At 39.4% G+C, this 20,193-nt stretch overlaps 1 protein-coding gene across 1 annotated transcript in view; it reads left to right on the top strand.

Moving 5' to 3' along the window:
* CORIN (corin, serine peptidase) overlaps window positions 1-20,193 on the top strand; it is a 160,207-nt gene that overhangs the window by 116,574 nt on the left and 23,440 nt on the right. Inside the window, exons 11-14 of the mRNA XM_075499205.1 lie at window positions 7,554-7,785; window positions 10,944-11,089; window positions 13,691-13,798; window positions 18,081-18,194. Of these exons, the coding sequence (XP_075355320.1) occupies window positions 7,554-7,785; window positions 10,944-11,089; window positions 13,691-13,798; window positions 18,081-18,194 (600 nt within the window). The remainder of the gene's footprint in view (window positions 1-7,553; window positions 7,786-10,943; window positions 11,090-13,690; window positions 13,799-18,080; window positions 18,195-20,193) is intronic.

Genomic DNA, 20,193 nt, shown 5'->3' with positions numbered 1-20,193 from the left:
GTACGTTAGGGAGTGTCTGGATAGTTTAGAGCTCGATGATGGTGATGATAGGGTGGAGTGTCTATGGGTAAGAATCAGGGGGAAGGCCAACAAGGCAGATATTGTGGTGGGAGTCTGTTACAGACCCCCCAACCAGGATGAGGAGACTGACGAACTATTCTATAAGCAGCTAGGAGAAGCCTCACGATCGCTAGCCCTTGTTCTTGTGGGGGACTTCAACCTACTGGATGTCTGCTGGAAATACAATACAGCAGAGAGGAAACAGTCTTGGAGGTTCCTAGAGCATGTGGCAGAGAACTTCCTGACACAGCTGGTGAGTGAGCCAACTAGGGAAGGTGCCCCGCTGGACCTGTTGTTCACGAACAGAGAAGGACTTGTGAGCCATGTGATGGTTGGAGGCCGTCTTGGGCAGAGTGATCACGAAATGATAGAGTTTTTGATATGTGGAGAAGCGGCGAGGGAGGTCAGCAAAACTGCCACCTTAGACTTCCAGAGGGCAGACTTTGGCCTGTTTAGGAGACTGGTCGAGAGAGTCCCCTGGGAGGCAGCCCTAATGGGCAAAGGAGTCCAGGAAGGTGGGACATGTTTTAAGGAGGAAGTCCTAAAGGCGCAAGAGTGGGCTGTCCCCAGGTGCCGAAAGACGAGCCGGCGGGGAAGAGGACCGACCTGGCTGACTAGAGAGCTCTGGCTTGAACTCAGGAAAAAGAGAAGAGTCTATGACCTCTGGAAGAAGTGGTGGGCAACTCAGGAGCACTACAAAGGTGTAGCGAGGCTGTGCAGGGAGAACATGAGAAGGGCCAAAGCTGAGCTAGAGCTCAACCTGGCTGCTGCTGTAAAAGACAACAAAAAATACTTCTTCAAATACATTAGCAGCAAAAGGAGAGCTAAGGAGAATCTCCAGCCCCTAGTAGATGGGGGAGGGAACACCGTGACCAAGGATGAGGAAAAGGCTGAGGTACTTAATGCCTTCTTTGCCTCAGTCTTTAATAGCAGGGCCAATTGTTCTCTGGGTACCCAGCCCCCTGAGTTGGAAGATAGGGACAGGGACCAGAATGGAGCCCCCATAATCCAGGGGGAAATGGTTAGTGACCTGCTGCACCACTTAGACACTCACAAGTCTATGGGGCCTGATGAGATCCACCTGAGAGTACTGAAGAAACTGGCAGATGTGCTCACCAAGCCCCTTTCCATCATTTACCAGCAGTCCTGGCTAACTGGGGAGGTCCCAGTTGACTAGAGATTAGCAAATGTGACGCCCATCTTCAAGAAGGGCCGGAAGGAGGACTCGGGGAACTACAGGCCTGTCAGTCTGACCTCGGTACCGGGGAAGCTGATGGAGCAGATCATCCTGAGTGCTATCACACGGCATGTAGAGGATAACCAAGGGATCAAGCCAAGCCAGCATGGGTTCAGGAAAGGCAGGTCCTGCTTGACCAACCTGATCTCCTTCTATGACAAGGTGACCCACCTAGTGGATGAGGGAAAGGCTGTGGATGTTGTCTACCTAGACTTCAGTAAAGCCTTTGACAGGGTTTCCCACAGCATTCTCCTGGAGAAACTGGCTGCTCATGGCTTGGACGGGTGTACTCTTCGCTGGGTAAAGAACTGGCTGGATGGCCAGGCCCAAAGAGTGGTGGTGAATGGAGTTTACTCCAGTTGGCGGCCGGTCACAAGTGGTGTTCCCCCGGGCTCTGTGCTGGGGCCGGTTCTGTTTAACATCTTTATCAATGATCTGGACGAAGGGATCGAGTGCACCCTCAGTAAGTTTGCAGATGACACCAAGTTGTGCGCAGGAGTGTTGATCTGCTTGAGGGGAGGAAGGCTCTGCAGAGGGACCTGGAGAGGCTGGATCGATGGGCTGAGGTCAATTGTATGGGGTTTAACAAGGCCAAGTGCAAGGTCCTGCACTTGGGCCACAGCAACCCCATGCAACGCTACAGGCTTGGGGAAGAGTGGCTGGAAAGCTGCCCGGCAGAGAAGGACCTGGGGGTGTTGGTTGACAGCCGGCTGAATATGAGCCAGCAGTGTGCCCAGGTGGCCAAGAAAGCCAATGGCATCCTGGCTTGTATTAAAAATAGTGTGGCCAGGAGGACTAGGGAAGTGATCGTGCCCCTGTACTCGGCACTGGTGAGGCCACACCTCGAATCCTGTGTTCACTTTTGGGCCCCCCACTACAAGAAAGATGTTGAGGTGCTGGAGCGTGTCCAGAGAAGGGCAACCAAGCTGGTGAAGGGTCTGGAGCAGAAGTCTTATGAGGAGCGGCTGAGGGAACTGGGGTTGTTTAGCCTGGAGAAAAGGAGGCTGAGGGGAGACCTTATCACTCTCTACAGCTACCTGAAAGGAGGTTGTAGAGAGGTGGGGGTCGGTCTCTTCTCCCAGGTAACTAGTGATAGGACAAGAGGAAATGCCCTCAAGTTGCACCAGGGGAGGTTTAGACTGGATATTAGGAAATTTTACGTCGCTGAAAGGATTATCAAGCATTGGAAGAGGCTGCCCAGGGAAGTGGTTGAGTCGCCATCCCTGGAGGTATTTAAAAGACGTTTGGATGAAGTGCTTAGGGACATGGTTTAGTGGTGGTCTTGGTAGTGTTAGGTTTATGGTTGGACTGGATGATCTTAAAGGTCTTTTCCAACCTATACAATTCTGTGATTCTGTGATTCTGTGTTTGAGACGGGCACCAGTCATGCTGGGGCCTTTAGATGCTGCTAAAGTAAAGATATAAGATACTTGAGCATATATGCTTTACATGTGCTTCTATCAATGCTTCTCCTAACTTTTTGAAAAAGGACAATCATAAGTACCATGTTTAGCATTAGAAGGAAGTTAGTTCACACCTTTAATCAACTAGTCCGAACTCCTGATCAAAGCAGTGCCAATTAAGTCATGTGGCCCATGACCTTGTGCAGCTGAGTTTTGAGTATCTCTAAGGACAGATTCCACAGTCTCTCTGGGAGACCTGTTCCAGTGTTAGGCCACTCTCATGGTAAAAAGCTTTTTTCCATACATGTAACTGGAATTCTCTGTGTTACAACTTGTGTCTTTTGCCTCTCATCCTATCCCTGCGTACTTCTAAGAGTCTGGCTCTGTCTGCTTCACACCTTCCCATTAGGTAATTGTTAACAGCAATAAGATCTCCCCTTAGCCTTCCTTTTTGATGGCTGAACAAACCTTCTTTTCCCAACTTTTGCCTGTAGATCATGTGATCCAGTCCCCTAACCTGCTTGGTGGCCCTCCACTGACCTCATTCCAGTATGTTGATGTCTTTCATGAATTGGGGAGCCAAAAACCAGGACACAATACTCCAGATATGCACAACGCTGAATAAAAGGGAATGACAGCCAGTCATCTTGTCCGAGACAGCAATCAGATTAATCAGGCATGATTTTCCCATGATAAATCCATGTTGGCTGTTCCTAGTCACCTTTTTTTCTTCATGTGTGGACATGTCTTCCAGAAGGAACTGGTCCATAATCTTCCTGGGGACTGAGGATAGACTGACTGGACTGTGGTCCCCTGGATCCTCCTTCTTGCCCTTCCTAAAGATGGATGTGATGTTTGCCTTTTTCCAGTCATCAGGTGCCACATTTTTCTTACGTTTCCTTTTGCTGCTGATGTACTTACAAGAGCCCTCCTTCTTGCCCTTTACATTGCTCAGTAGTTTCAACTCTGGCTGAACTTTGGCTTTTCTAACTCCATTCCTATATGCTCGGTAAATGCCTCTACGTTCCACTTAAGTGCTCTGTTCCCTGTTTTGTCTTCTGTATATTCTTTTTTGTGTTTGAGCTTGGTCAGGAGATCCATTTTCAGCCAAGGTGGCCTTATGCCATGCTTGCTTGACTTGCTCTGCATTGGAATGGACTCTTCCTGTGCTCTGAGGAGGCTCTCCTTTAAGACCAACTCACTGTCCTTCAAGCAGATATCAGCATGATTAAAACTCTCACAAGTACCAGGGCCTGCAATCATGAGGCACCTTCCAGCTCTCTGAAGAAGGGTTCATCTGCCTCCTCTTTTCACTAAGGTGGTCTGCAGCAGATGCTTACTATGTACATCACCTGTGTAGGTCTGTCCTCTAGTCCATATCCGTAACCAAACTATTCAGGTGAGAAAGAGCCTTCTAAGGTGATTGCAGTAATAGGTGGTGGGTTTTTTTACTTGCCTGTTGTGAGCCAAACCATCATTCTCCCCCAAGAAATATTTAGAAAGCGTTATGAAATAGGAAGGAAGGTATCCATATAACACAAAACCAATAACAATCCACTTCATTTTTAAAAAACTTTAATAAAATATAAATTTTGAAAATAATTCACATTTTTTTTGTTGAAATCTCGGATATCTTCATTGAATTATCTCGGTAATTTTCTCTTCTGTGTCTTGCAATTCATGGTCAGATATTATCTCCCATGAGAGCTTGTCCCCCTCCTGGTGAAAAGGAAGCAATATATCTTGGGATACATACACTAATCAAGGAAAAAGCAACATGATATCACAACAGGTCAAATTACTTTGGTTGTTGACCACAATCTGCAGTTCCTGCTGAAATCCCTTGGATCTGTAGGGATTTCACCAAAGAAATCACACCAAAGAAAACAGTTCTTCAAGTAATCTTTTCTTGTCTTTGGTGAGATTTGAGGGTCATATTTTCCTGATGTTTTAAGGTCAGAATACATGAGTATTCATTGAGATATAATTAATGACTTGAATAACTCCACTCTAGCTAGTCACAAGTTTAAATGTGTATGATAAGATTGATTCTCTGTGGGCTGAAGGCTCATGGCAGTGAAGGATGTTTTTAGTCCCAGATCTCTCTGCCTGTAGGAGAAGCAGCAGCTTTAGCAGCCTGTGCCTCTAAGAACAGGTGTTGCTTCTCAGTTTCTCCAATTGAAGATTCCACTTTTTTATCTGAGCATTACTGACTTTGCCACAAAACTGTGGTTTACCCAGGAATGGGGGCTTCCATATTTCTATCTGCTGTTTCAAAGCTTCTTTAGTCATAATGCTTCCAAAACTTAACAGGTTTTACACTGAACCCTGTTTTATATGTTTAAAACTGTAGCAACTTTACATTTACTCAGGTCAAAAAAGACAGTATTTTGTAATTTTATTTATTTTTAAATACGTATAACTTAAGCTGCTTAGTAAAGAACACATAAAACGTATCTGTTATATTGTGACAGGATCAACATTGGGCTCACAGCTGATGGTTGTGTAGTCACCAGTTGTGCCTATGACAAGTCATCTATTTGGCTGGCAAACAAGGCGCCAGCAGCAGCCTTACCCGACAAGTAGGTAAATACGTAAATTCCCACAGTAGCCTCTGGTTCTTATATACTCAAGGAGCAGTTCTCTCTTAAGCAAATTACCTTTTATAAAGAGCGACTACAGTCCTGTAAAAGGCAACAGTCTTTCAAGCAGTGTGACTACAATTCAGTCTTTCTCACAATAAGAGAAAGCTGAAAGTGTACTTTCTTTCTTGGACTCATCTTCCTTGTGGATAAATCAGTATAAGACTTACTGTGGTCCAAAGCAGTTTGTCCTGTTGTCCAAAATCTTTTCCTGATCAATGCAGATTTTTGTATCCCATTGTATGTACTGACAGCAATTTTGGAAAATGTTCAAGTGGCTAGGACTATGTTACAAGATAGTGAAAAACATTTTTTGACATGTGATATTTGAGTTTTTTAAAACAATGTTCCATTCCATGTCATGAGAAACCAAGCTTTTTAATGAACATGTTTCCTCATCATATTATGGGCAACAGTCCATAATTCTCAAAAGGAGTAACATATAATCTGAATTAGACTTCTGGATCATCTCTCTTTCTCCCTTTCTGGTCCAGTGAATATTTAATTGTTTATACACAATGGAACAGCAAGAGAATTTGGGAGAGATTTTTCTTGCATAACATCTGGAAGTACTATTGTCTTTTTTCATGTTATTTTTGCTGTTCATATTTTGACCAGAGTTATTTCATCTTTGGTAAGAGATGAGAATTCCCATGGAAAATTTCAGTTTTGACAAAGCAGTATTTTCTGGCCCAAATAACTCTTTGGTTGGAAAATTCCAAAGAATAGGCCACATTTTGCAATATTGGATATGATGGGTGTTCTCCATGTGTGAGAATGTCTGATCAGTTTAGGCTCTGCATTATAATGCAGTTACAATGTATTTATGGTAACAGAACAAATATCTGAAGTGATAGTGTAAAGAGGACAGAGCCAGGCTATTTTGGTGCTCAGTGATAGGACCAAAGGCAATGGGCACAAACTGAAACGCAGGAGGTTCCCTCTGAACATCAGGAAACACTGCGAGGGTGACTGAACACAGGTTGCCCAGAGGGGAACACAGTTGCCACATTGTGCTGGCAACTGACACTAGCAACTGGATGGCAGAGAATATTAATCGTGTTAAGATATATTTGCTACCAGAATAGGCTTTTGATAACAAATGACTTTTGAATAGTACACTTTTTAATGGAAAATTTTCTCATATTTCAAAAGTAAATTAACTAATTTCACGTTGGTCTCAGTGCTAAATAAAAAGCTGAATTTCAGCCTGAATTAAAGTGAAATTCTGTCTGTTGTTTTCTGTTGTGGTGGAAAATTGAAAAATAAAATTTCTGACTACCAATTTGGAAGAAATACAAAGGTGTACAATTTTAAAAATCAAAAATACTTGGTTAGTTCAATATGTGTTGTGATAAACCCCCTAAAAGCCAGATGATTTTTGTGTATAGCTATGGTCTGTGTAATCATATGGACTTGTTGCATTTATTTTGCTTTTGCTTATCAATCTCTTTATTATAAATTATGTCTTATCTGAATTAAATTATTAGCATGTAGACTGTCTCTTACTCAGTGTTTGTGCAATACATAACCTTATTGTCCCCATTCTTCCTTCACATCTTGGGATGCAAAACATAAACTGAACTAAAAAATCCTGGCTTCTGTTTTGTATACAGAGAAATTGTGCAGTCTCTGTCATTAGAGATTTTTCAAGACCCGACTGAATAAAGCCTTGAGAAACCTGACCAGTCCTCAGAGCTGACCAAGCTTTGAGCAGGACATTGGACTAGAGACCTCCTGAGATCCTTTCCAACCCGAAGTGTCCTATGATCCCAGTCTTCTTAATTTTGACAATTACCGTGCCAGTATGAGGTGTGTTGAGGTAGTATAGTACACCAGGAGGAAGTGTGTTGCTGTGTGGTACAGGAGCTCTTGAAAATCATCAGAAACTTGATTTGAAAAGAATAAATCTGTTTTTAAAGAATGGTTTATTGTACCTTGTTAAAGTTAAGATGTTACTCATGAAGTTAATGCATATTGGTAAGGGAATATAAGTCTCTAAATAGGTTATTAGGTAGGCAGAGGTCAAACCCACCTTTCTTTACTGCTATGAATAGGCTCATATGGGGTCTTGAGCTCTGAAACCTGTAGTTTCTCAGAGGAAATCCCCTGACTGATAAATTTGTTAAATACTTATGTAATTATCTCTTCTGTATTTCATTTGATCTCACACCATTTGTGTTTCTTTTTTTTGTTTTCTTTCTGTGAAAGGTCAGTGTGAGCCAATTACTCTGGAACTCTGTATGAACTTGCCTTACAACTATACTTATTACCCAAACTACCTGGGCCACAGGACGCAGAAGGAAGCCTCTATAAGCTGGGAGTCCTCTCTTTTCCCAGCCTTGGTTCAGACCAACTGCTACAAGTACCTTATGTTTTTTGCCTGTACAATCTTAGTACCAAAATGTGACCCCCATACAAATCAGCGGATCCCACCTTGCAGGTACTACACTATACTTCATTTAATTCTTGACTGATTGTCTGTCATATTAGTCTTTCCCAATTTTCTGTTTCCATTGAAAATGCCAGAAATTTTGCTTTGGAATTCCATAGCAAAATGTAGAGAACCATCTTTTATAAGATCATTAAATGCAGTTTATTACATGTGTGTGATTATTATCTGAAGTATTCGAAACAAGGAGAGGAATAGCAGTTCAATAATTTTCAAAATGTATATATTGAATAGAATAGAATAAACTATTTCAGTTGGAAGGGACCTACAACGATCATCTAGTCCAACTGCCTGACCAGTTCAGGGCTGACCAAGGTAAAGCATGCTATTAAGGGCATTGTCCAAGGGCCTCTTAAACACTGACAGGCTTGGGGCATCAACCACCTCTCGAGGAAGCCTGTTCCAGTCTTTGACCGCCCTCTCGGTAAAGAAATGCTTCCTAATGTCCAGCCTAAACCTCCCTGGTGCAGCTTTGAACCATTCCCATGCATCTGATCACTGGATAGGACATATCCTATCCTAGTCATGTTAGCCTATAATGATATGGAGATTACACTATACGTGTATTTAAGTAGTCTCCAGCTGTCTTTGTTGTTGCATGAAAATTGTGACAGATGTGTATGAAGAATAATCCTGGTCAAATCTCATGCCCCTTATGTGTTGGCATCAATTTAGGCATCCCATTACTTATTTGAATTGGGAGAGTAAAGAGATATTTTAGTTAACTGCTAAATATGCTTAATGTTCTTTAGAAAGTGGTAGACTGAATTTCATTGCAGAAAATTACACATTTCTATGCTACATCTTTTTTTTTTTACCTTGTATTTCTTTCTTCTACCAAGAAGGAGGAGATTTCTCTGCTTTGTGATGTATACTCTTGTTAACTGTTAACTTGTTTAGATTGATTCATAGACAGTACTATGGATGAGATTTGACTGAGAAGTAAATAAAGAAGTCTGTTACCAAGGTATTCTGATACCCTAACTGTGAGACTTGGTATGGGAATGTGGGAAGGATTAAAAAAAAAAAAAACAAAAGTAGCAATTGCTCTTCCAATTTTCCTGGCAATATTGCAATAGGCTTCCATATGCGCTGTGATAGGTACTACTTGGAAGATTATCTATGTTTTAATTCTTTCACCACAGACTGACAACTAAATGGCTTGCAATAGCTTTTGGAAAGGGTCAGCTCTGGCAAAAGATTTGAGTGTGCAGAGAACACAGGACAGAAATGGCTTAGATGCCTCAGCTAACAAAATAAAATTTTTAAAATGTATTAATCATATTATCGTTGGTTTTGGATTTTTGTCATTGGTAAATAAAAATTCTGGCATTCAGAAAGCTGAGGCTGTAAAGTGGTGTGAGTCAACCTTTTTGATATTAAGGAGGATCTAAAAGGAAAGAGAGAGTCTGTAACTGTAGCATGGTTAACCAATGTCAATCCATTGATCCATTCCTTCCAACTGCTCAACTCAATGGTGAATCATTTGGTGCAGAAAAACATTGACTCTTCTTCATGCAATCCATCAAAACAAAATTAAATTTGAGAAGATTAATAATGTATTTTTTTCTCAAAAGAGCATAAAATAATTGATCCTAAATGGATTTGTTTGCTTGGTTTTGGTCACTGCATTTCTTGAAGCTTATTGCAGGAAAAAAAATGGTCCATTGGTCAAAGATCAAAGGAAAATGAGTGGAATAAATGCTTTCCATGAAAAGAATGTCTGTTCCTAGAAGAAATATCTGGAAAAATTAATCAAATTAAATAAAAGGCAAGTTAAAAGTGACATGAAGGAAACTGAAAAAAATAGAAATGGGTGGGATCCTACTGTTGAATATTTTTCGGCCTCTAAGAACAAAGGAGAATTTTCTTTGAAACGGTAGGAGAAAGTCCAAATGATTATAGGTCTAGAAAATATGGTCTAAAAGGTGCAATTAAATGAGTATCTGGGTCTAGAAACAAGAGAAGACCTGGGGAGACATCATAGCCTTCAAATAGGTAAAAATGCGCTTCTGTGAGAAAATATATAAATTATTCATTATGTTCACTGAGGTTAAACCAGGAAGCAATGGATTTAAAGTCATCAGGAGAGCTATAGGACAGATATAAGGAAAATAATAGATGTCTGTGTATGAGAATGAGTGGTGGGGAAGTATATGAAACCTTGCTAACTGAAGAGTTTTTAAGAACAGTTTAGACAAATACCTGTTAAGTATGATGCATGTTCCTGTTTGGAGGAAGACATGAAAAGGATGTTGAGGTTCCTAACCCCATACTGCCTAGTTAATATTCCACAAAAATAAAGAGAGGTAGTTGAAACAAACAGGGGTTCAAAATACTACAGATACAAGACAAGACTATTGTATTGAACAGCACATCAGCTATGATTCCAGGCAAATGTAGTTGCTAAATGTCTCAAATAATGCTTAAAATAATAGGGTATTTTTCTATTATGCATTTTCTCTTTGTACTTTTGAAGCATTTGACATTGGGTATTTTGAGAGACAGGATATTAATCTAGATGGACTGAACCAATTTTGTGTGGTGAGTCCTGTCTTTCTATGGTAAAAAAAAAAAAATGCAGCAGGAGGACTATATTCATGCCTTTTTCCAGGTGTGATACAAGCTTCTGTTGCTCTAACTGACAACACCCTCAAGACTAGGTTGATCTGTGCGTTGATTTTCCTCAGACTTTTAATTTTATTATATTCCCTGGGGAGTTCTTTACTCTTTTGTTTAAACATTTTGTTCTTCTGAAACCACATGGTTTCTGAGGTAGCATCATCAGAAGAGGTAGTATTTCACTGGTACAAAATGTATTTGGCTTTTTTTCCTGAAGGAGGGCAGTTAGTGCTTCTTAAAAAAGGTTCTCTGCCATGCCTTACAGAGGAGAGGATGTTTGTAAGTAGTTATATTTGGCTATTATGTTATAACTCAGGTAATAGTCTGCATACAGTAACTTAAAATAATGTTTCAACAGTAGCAACATATCTTTTGATATGTATTTTTTTTCATGTAAAGAAATCTGATTAACTGATTTTTCCTTGATCTTCGTCTTTAACTTTGGCTAGGATTATTGACTTCCAATAACTGGGAATTTCTAAGGCTTTCACTCAGTTACTTTGTGCAATTCCACTTTGTCTCCTCAGGACATTATGTGTACAGTCTAAGGAACGCTGTGAGTCTGTGCTTGGGATTGTAGGTCTGCAGTGGCCAGAAGATACTGACTGCACTCAGTTTCCAGATGAGAACTCAGACAACCAAACTTGTCTAACACCAAATGAAGATGTAGAAGGTAACTCCTATAAATAGATATAACAGGAAATTAAAGATTTATTTAGGTTCCCAAACTCACTGATTTTTTTCCCCATACCTCCTCTTTAAATTACAACATTTAAACTGTGGAAATGATTCCAAATTGGGTTTCAGGGAATTTGGATACCTACAGTTTGCAGATAAGAGGAAGTTCTCATAAGAAATCTAGTTGAAGGAAGGATCAATTATCCTCAATCTGTGAAAGTTGATGTTTGAGTTTTGTTGCTAACACCACACCTACTGCTTGCCTGTGTTTATACTTCACTTTTTTACCTATTCAGATGATATAATAATGCTTTTCTAACCAGGAGGTGGACTCTTGTCAATCTTAAAAAGGCTGAGCCCCACGAGAGCTCTGAGGAAAATATTGTAACGTTAGTGTCTTTGCCAGCTATTGTTTGCTCTTGGATTTTGTTTGGGGAAAGTTTTGTAGAGAGTTGTGCCAAACTAGCTTCAGTAGCAACTGACAAATTTCAGGTTTTGAGTTCAGCCATAACAGTAATCATTGTGAGTGTGAACGTGGAAGAAACAAATGAAATTGCCTTAAATGCCTAGAAGCTTATTCTTTGTATGTATGAAGGGAGAAGCTGTGTAGCTTTTCCTTCTTCAGTGGTCATCGGATATGAGGTCTGTGAGGATTCTGACATGCCTTTTCTTTTTTTTTTGCCAAAGCGCCAGTAAAGTAGCTGGGAAAATAGTGAGATGGTGTGTGCTACAGTGCCTGCAATATGCTGATTGTGTTCAGTTCTCACTCTTCTCCTCCTGCTCACCTACTTGGTGATGACGGTCTGTCCACAGTCTTGATCTTGCTCAGAGAAAGCAATGGGCGAAAGCTAGTTAATCTATAGTTCTTTTAGTGAAGATGTATTGCTGTGAATATAGTGAAGGAATCATGAAAAAACAGTAAAGCATATATAGCAGTTAGTACTATTTCTTCAAGCAAAGTCCATGTGCACATATATCACTGTGAGGATTTTATAAAGACATGTAATACCATAGTAATGAAATCTTCTGTTGTGGAACTCTTGAGAGACGAGGAGATAATTTCCCTCTACAGCAGTGGGCTGATGGAAAGGAATTATCCATTATTACCCAGCAGCGTATAGGAAAGGAAAAGTAAGATTTTGGCACAACAAGGTGAGTTAAAGAAAAATAACGTGATTTCATTTTCTCAGGTATCAAATGTCTTTTAACCTTCATCCCGGTGTTATTAGATCATTTGGCTTTGAAATGTAACATAGAATGGTCATAGTTTAAATGTACTACTGCATACAGGACTAGTGTGTTCCATTTCTAGAGAGAAATTCTGTTCACTTATAAAAATTATAATTTTTAAAAATTCTCACTTTAATTAGAGGGACTCTGCCTAGTAAGCTGATTCATTGATTATTGATTATCTTAGCACTGAAATAGATATTCCTGGAAAATCAGTGAAAAAGGAGGTGTTTTTAGTATTCTTTTAGAAACAGTATAACTAATTAAGGATCTCATCAGAGTTGTTTTGGGTTCACTTACTGCTAGAATTTTATGTTGATTTGGTTAGAAAGTCTTCCCTGGGAAGTTTAAAATATTGTATAAATATTTCTGGGGGAAAAAAAAAAAGTAACAGAAGAAAATAAGCTTCTGAGAGCATTTAAAATGTTTATGATTACAAAATATGGGTGATTTTTCAACTTAAACTATAATTGACAGAGTTATTACAATGTGCTGAATTGCTTAACTTCTCTTCCAGTCAGTGCTGAATCCAAGAATACTGCTGGCCAAGACAGTATACATTGTAAACTTAGTTATTTTCATAATGAGTTATTCTTAAATGTTGGCAGTATAGTTCACATACATTTTATCATTAGAATGTGATTTTCTAAGGCTTCGGAGTTCATTATGATATTTTTGGTACAACTGTTTATTGAATCCTAAAATTTACCCAAGGATCTGCATGGTATTAAATATGTGAGAGATTTTGCAGGAAGAAAAAAAAAAAAAAAGGCAACATAGGCAACATACGATGGAGGTTGTACATCAAAGTCAGTGACATGTACAGTGTGAAAAAATGAGAGGATTTTTCAAAACCATCTAAATAAAGCTTTCTCAAAATGGTACTCTGTAAGATGAGGCAGAAATGATGTAAGGGTTAATTAGTGGACATTTATAGGTGTTTTTATTCAAATAGCCACACAATTGCCAAAATGTATTTTTTTTTATGCTGGGGATCTCTTATACTCATTTCAACATATCAGATGATATATTTCTGCTTCACACAACAGCACAACAGTGAGAAAAGTAGTTAGGAATTCCACGCACACAATCTAAACTTTGTATGCCAGTTATTTGGCAAGGCTTTGAAATTCAACAGAGGGTGGCATGTGAGTGAGAGCTCTGGAAAATATTGCTCCACCCCATTCATAGTGCAATTGTTAAGAGTCTTGCCTGCTACATAGTTCCAGTTTAGTATCTCAGAAGCTTTCTCTTCCTGTCATTTACCCTTCAAAACAGCCAGAGTGATAAATAAATAACTACTCATGTGATGATTAAGCTAGCAGCTTACGGAGTCTTGTTTCTCCCTGTTCCTTGTCATTGACAGAATGCTCACCCAGTCACTTCAAGTGCCGTTCTGGGAGGTGTGTCCTGGCATCCAGAAGATGTGATGGTCAAGCTGACTGTGAGGATGATAGTGATGAGGACAGCTGTGGTAAATAAATTCGATAAGTTGGATCTTTTGAATGGAGAGTAGTTGAAGCATTAGAAAATGAGTTTTGTTTTTCCTTCAGTTATAGCATAACAGTTCAGAGCATAAGCCCCTTTTTCTGTAAGAAAAATATGTTTGAAAGTGGGGTTTTTTTTTAAGACTAGTGGCAGTAAAAATACTTTAGCAAGCATCCTTCTTGATTAATGTCAATGCAATTTATGATACTTGATCATTTAGATTCTGCTAACCATATTCCAGGATGTTTGAGTATTCCTTTAGTAATCAAGATAAAAAATGCTGCAGATTTAATTCTTTTGATATTGCTGGATGTTCTACTGAGCTAAAATGTGACTTCCCGGCTGTTTAGATCTTGAATTCAGAAATATAATTTTAAATTTATACATGGTCATATTCTCATTATGATGTATTGAGAAAAGATCTGTGTTGCTGAAGTGGATTCTGTACTGCAAGGGTCAAGAATTACATGTTTTTTCAGAGTGGTCAACCTCAAGCTGTAGGTACAAGGATAAAGTGGTAACCACGAAGTTTATTATCCAGTATATTTCTGAGTTTACTTATGGTAGAGATGTTCTTGACTTTTAACTGAAGGGGATGTATTGAGCTTGAGAATAACCAACAAATCTCTTGGTTGCTATTTATCCTTGTACATGCTGGCGAGAGAATTTTGAGAAGGAAAAGGGAGTTTATACTATTTCTTTATGTGACTAAGGTGTAGCCTCCATAGAGTTCTGCCTGCTGGTCTGGCATCCCTAGGGGCAAAGAGAATAATTATAAATCACTAAGGATTTAGAGAAGAGGTGTGAATATGAGTAAAGGATTGGAAAACATTCCAGCAGAGTAGGGCTAAGGCGCACAACCTGTTTGTTTTATCAGTGAGCGGGTTAAGGTGGAAGCACAGTTTATGTGAGCAACAAAACTGTGGCAGTAAAACACTTTCTACTCAGCTGCACAAAAATAAAATAAGATCCAACACCTAAAAGCTGAAGCTAGGCTAAAATTCAAGTTTGTCAGCTCTATAAAAAGCTTCTTTTTTAAGAGCAGTTTTTTTTAATGATGATTGGAGTAACCAAGGGGTTATTTATCACTAAGGCACGATGTATTCTCAGTCTCTGCAAGTTTTCAAACCATGCGTGTATTCTCTCTCCTCTTTCTGCCCCATTCCCCTCCCCCTGCAAAAAGAAAGCAAAAATAAAAAAAAGATAAGCTCAGTGAAACAGGATTTAATACTAGGTCATTCTCTTGTTTGGTTTATAAAGGAAAGGCAGAGCTGATGATCACAGTGACTCTTTCAGAGTTTCTCATCTCTTTACCTTTGAATCAATTGTCTCAGTTGTCCTCCCTGCCAAATATTCTTTGTTGCCACCTGTTCTTAACTCCTTAGAACACTAATTGCTATGCATCTTTTAGGGTAATTTTATTCTCCTAGACATTAACATATGAAATATTGCTCTAATATATAATATTCATTTCTCTAGTGGATCTTTCTCTGTCTCTGTAGTCTAGACAGAATGTCAGTAGCAATCAGCAGAATTCTTATCAGTTTCTATAAATATGGAAGACCATATCTGCTAGGAAATTACTGCTGTCAGAGTGACATTACATTGACCAGGGGTAATGCTATTACTGGAAAACAGAAAGTCCTTGTAGAGCTCCAGAATTAACTGTCTCTGACTCATTCATATTCCATGTGTGCAGGACAAAATCAAAACTTGATGATCTTTCCATGTGTAAATGGCTAGCTCACATTTTATTAGATTTATCCTCTGAAATTTGTTTTGTACTATTAAATAACAGCCAGTATTTAAATTAAAAACCTTGTATTTGAAGTGCTTTAAATGACAGGCATGGAACAACTTCACAGTGCAGGGAGGAGGAGGAGGCTGGAAAAGACTAGCTACAGCTTTTGGATGCTCAAGCTACTCTGGCCAAAAATGTAAGGTAGAACAGTCAAAAGGGACTAAGGTATATTCTGCCCATGCAGAGTAGAGCTGTATTCAGCACCCACTGCCTCTTCCTGTTAGGACTCTCTGTCATACTTTCACATGATGTTTGTGAGAGGAAATGTCACCACTCAAATGCAGTGAAATCCTAAGACTTTAGTGCCATTTAGACTAGGATTTGGGGAGAAAATTTGACCCAGATTTCTGAATGTGAGATTTCTGAGTGCATTTCAGTGAAGTGTGAGGAAAGTAATTTCTGAAAATTATTATGATGATAGACGTCAAGAGAGTTTGTGGTATTAAAAATGCTTAATTGTAATTTAGTGGCTGCTGAACAAAGCCTCTGGCAGAGGGCAGAAGAGGGTGTTACAAGAATACTAAAGAAATTGAAGACATAACATTCAAAACCAGTATTGTCCTTCGCTATTTTCTGCAGTCTGAGTTCTGACTGTAGTATTTTAGTTGAGAGAAAAATGTGGTAGTCTTAATGTTAATGACTTAATAATAATTGCATGGGGAATATACATGTGAATAACAAATGGTAATTTGCTTCATATTTTGAAGAAGAATGAAGGTAAGATCATATGTGAATCCTTATCTCTTGCCGAAACATATGTTTGAGATGGGGGTAATGTAAATATGTACAAGTTTTCGTACCTCCATTTTCACTTCCATTTCATTGTCATTAAATTAAAAATGTATGTCCCAAAAATATTTAGAGAAGAAATATAAATACACCAAATGGTAGATGGCTTCTACCAACAAAACAGTATATTTGAACACTGAATGCAGTAAGTAGTGATTTTTTCCTAGGGAATTGTCTCTATATTTGTCTATGTTGTACTCAAAGATAAATTTTGGAGAGTCATGGAACACTTCACAGTGTAACACTATAATGTGTGATGAAGGGGAAAAGCAAACATATTTAATTAATTATAAACACTCTGCTAAAAAATTGCAAGGTTCATAAATTATATTTTTTTAAGCTTTTAAATTCTATTTTCATATCAAGTTCCTAACATGACTGGCATTCTTTGTTCTTTATCAGAGTAAAGGTTTTGTTTGGTTTCAATTAATTTTTCATTAATAGTTATCACAAATATTGTCAAGAAGGAGACCTGGAAAATGGTGATACCCAAAAAAGTTCTTTGATCATGTGGAATTAGTTTCACAGGTTCAAGGCTATTTATTTCTCTGTGCTGTAACATTTATTTACATGGCTTTTTCAATCTAAACAAAATCAAGCATGCCACACATCCAGTTACAGTTAAAATGTGAGTAGACTTTTCCAGTAATCATATGAGCTAGTAGTGATTCTCTGGTTCATGTTTGTAAAATACTCACTTATGAAATAACACTTCTTGGAAACAACATATCTGCTTAGTAACTTACTGCTGATATGCTGCTGTAGTTCTAGGTCCAGGCAAACAGAGGTGCTGCTTCAAATGCAGTTTGTGAGCTTATACCTCAACTATTTGCGTGTGGGGACATCAGGCTTGTCACCTGAATTTGAGCTTGGATTAAAATGAAAACTAGTATTATCATCTATAGAACAGGCCAGACAAGGCAATCAAACCATCTGTTTTAGTCAGGAGAACACACTATTTTTATGGCTTCCTATAAAACCAGAATGTCAGATGTACAGGACATTAGTATGTCAAAGTATTTAAACTGGTATCCCAGTGAAGTGCTTTATTTGTTGATGGAAATAAATAGTGAAATAAAACAAGAGAAAACTTTTCTAAAATGTACCTTGTGCCATTCTTAATTTCCTCTAGCTGACTAACAGGAATTTTACTGTCAAAGCGCTTTGACGCAGTTTTATAAGTATTCCTCTTGAAATCAGAGAGGCTGGTTAGCAGGACTTTTAAGAGACAATAATGCAGTGTGTTCCCTGTATAATAATGAACCCTCTTGAAGATTCATACAGCCACTGGGTCTTTCTAGTCTTTTCAAACTGGTTTGGTCTCCGATTATGGAACCAGGAAAATTGTTTGTGGTCAATACTTACAGCATCTCTCTACCTTTCATTGTGATCTGCATTAGATTCTGTATCAGTGCTGCCAGAAAAAATTACAGATTTCTCATTATTAGTTAAAAAGCATTGACGTATTATGAAGTGTTATATATTTTATACACATTTATCAAGTGTGCACTGTGACAATCTTATTTCCATTTCTTCGTTAGTAACTATTCTTGGTAGCTTTTAAAATTTATATTGCAAGTGAAAATATTTTGGGTGTTTCAGGATTATTAAGGAAGAAGAAAACAGTTGAACTGATATTGCATCCAAGTGTTTCAAAACTGTGCTTCTCTGCCTCCAGGCTGTAGAGAAAGGGGTCTTTGGGAGTGTCCTCTGAAGAAGCTGTGCATCAAACACACTATGATCTGTGATGGTTTCCCAGACTGCCCTGACATGATGGATGAAAAGAACTGCTGTAAGGGCTTATGCAGTTTGTTACTCCCATAAAGGGCTGATCACATTTTTGGGATCTTGGGGTGCAAAATAAATGAAAGTAAAAAGGTTTTCTACAGACAGAAAGGTTTAGTCATTCTCTCAGTTTCCTTTTCAATTTTACTATGGCACCAATTTATCTCTTTCCTCATCTCATGTCCTCTGTTGTTCACATCCTTGGATCCTTACTGTCTCCTTGGTCACTCCGGTCCTCTCTCTTTTTTTCTCTCTCTCCCTCCTCCTTCTTGTGTCTTTGTGCTGCTTTTCTTTATTCCTCATAGCTTCTTGACTCCTTTTCCCAACTTTTCTCAACTTCATTCCATATAGGTATAGCTGCTCACTGCTCTTTTTTTCTTGATTTCCACTTGATTTTCCTTCTGATCTGTTCTTCAGTAAATTTCATGTGTCCCTGCTTTATTTGATTTCTCTTCTGCTTGACGTTTCTTAGATTGTGTCTCCCCACTTGGCTTCACAGGCTTCTTCTACAATCCAAACTGTGATAAATATCAGAGATACAAAACTTAGTGTGGTACACAGACCGTATGTGCATACTGTCTGTGCGCACAGTGTAAGTCGGCTCAAAGTGCTGACAGTGTGCATTAGGCCCCCTGATCCCCTGCGGGAGCTGCCCTGTGTTCCATTTCCACTACGCAGCTGGCTAGTGGGATGGCAAGAGGTGGAAGACCTGCGAAAGGCAGCTGCTTTGCAGGCTCCCACCCTGCAAGTGAAGCTGGGAGTGGGTGCCGTGAGATGTTACCTTCACTTTCATGAATATATTAGTGGTACTCTGAACTCTCTTCTTTTGAGAAAACCTGGTGCGTGGGCATGTCCCCAAGACAAGGAACTAGAAAGACATACTGGGTGACACTCAGCCTCCACAAGAAAGAAGAGATGCTTGGTAAGCTTGGTTGAAAGCTGGAATTTTAGTTCTCTGGGAAATTCCGGTATTTCAGCATTTTTGCTGCGACTGAAGGGTAAAATTTTACAATTTTAAAAAGGTTGCTCCTGAGTCTCTGGAGTTCTGTTCACAGGGACAGGATGGTAGGCACGTTTTATGTGCTATGTTGAGCATATGAATATATTTGCCAAAATGATTGGCAGCCTGCATATATCACTAGACCTAACTTTGTTTCTTTTTGGGAAGAGGCAGCTCACAGAAGGTTTCTTAATCTGCCTTTCATTGTGAAGATTATACCATTTGACTTCCAAGTGGTCTGTGTGCTGTAATCTAAAAACAGGAAGGTGGTATTAAAGTGATTTGCTCACGATCACACATTAAGATCATGGCAGAGAAAAGATTCTCTGAGGGCTTAGGTTAAGGTAGTCTATAATTATCAGACTATATTTCCTCTCTGCTTCTGTGTCGAGGGTTGAATATTCCAAAATGGCAGCAAAGTTTCCCCAGCTGAGGGCTTCCAGCTTTTGAAATATGCTCTCTCTGGAAAGCAGAGAGCTTTTTCTAGTTTTGCACGCTTTATTCCAGAGCCAGAAAGATCACTTATGTCAGAGTAGGCAGCACTGCCTGCTCTATCTGTATGGTTTTCACTGTGGAGTACATTTTTTGCACTAGTGTTGCAAATAAATGTTTGGTTTGTATGGCAGTATAGATGCTATACAACAGCCAGACATAGGCACAACTGAATGCAGCTTCCTTCCACGCATACTCTCCCTCTCTGCCCTCCCCCAGCTCTCAAAATTCCCTAATGATGGGGTTTATAGAAGCTGGAAGAGAAGTGTGTTAGTGAGGAGGGTACTGTAACGCTACACACCTGCCTTTTGGGAGGGGGTTTGTTATGGTCAGGTGAAAGCTAAAAGTCATTTGCAAATGGAAGCTCTTGTGGTTCCTGCACTGGACAGAGGTTCAGGAAATCCCTATCTAATGCTGCCAGCTGGCAGCCACCGGTGAACTGGAGCATGTCTATCTGTACATCAGTTCCCCATCTCTAAAGTGGAGGTAAAAGTAATTCCGTGATCTTAAATAG

Source organism: Mycteria americana, chromosome 4 (genome assembly GCF_035582795.1).
Source record: "Mycteria americana isolate JAX WOST 10 ecotype Jacksonville Zoo and Gardens chromosome 4, USCA_MyAme_1.0, whole genome shotgun sequence".
Taxonomy (NCBI): domain Eukaryota; kingdom Metazoa; phylum Chordata; class Aves; order Ciconiiformes; family Ciconiidae; genus Mycteria; species Mycteria americana.
Note: the sequence above shows the minus strand (reverse complement) of the source record. Positions and strands in the feature narration are given on the sequence as shown.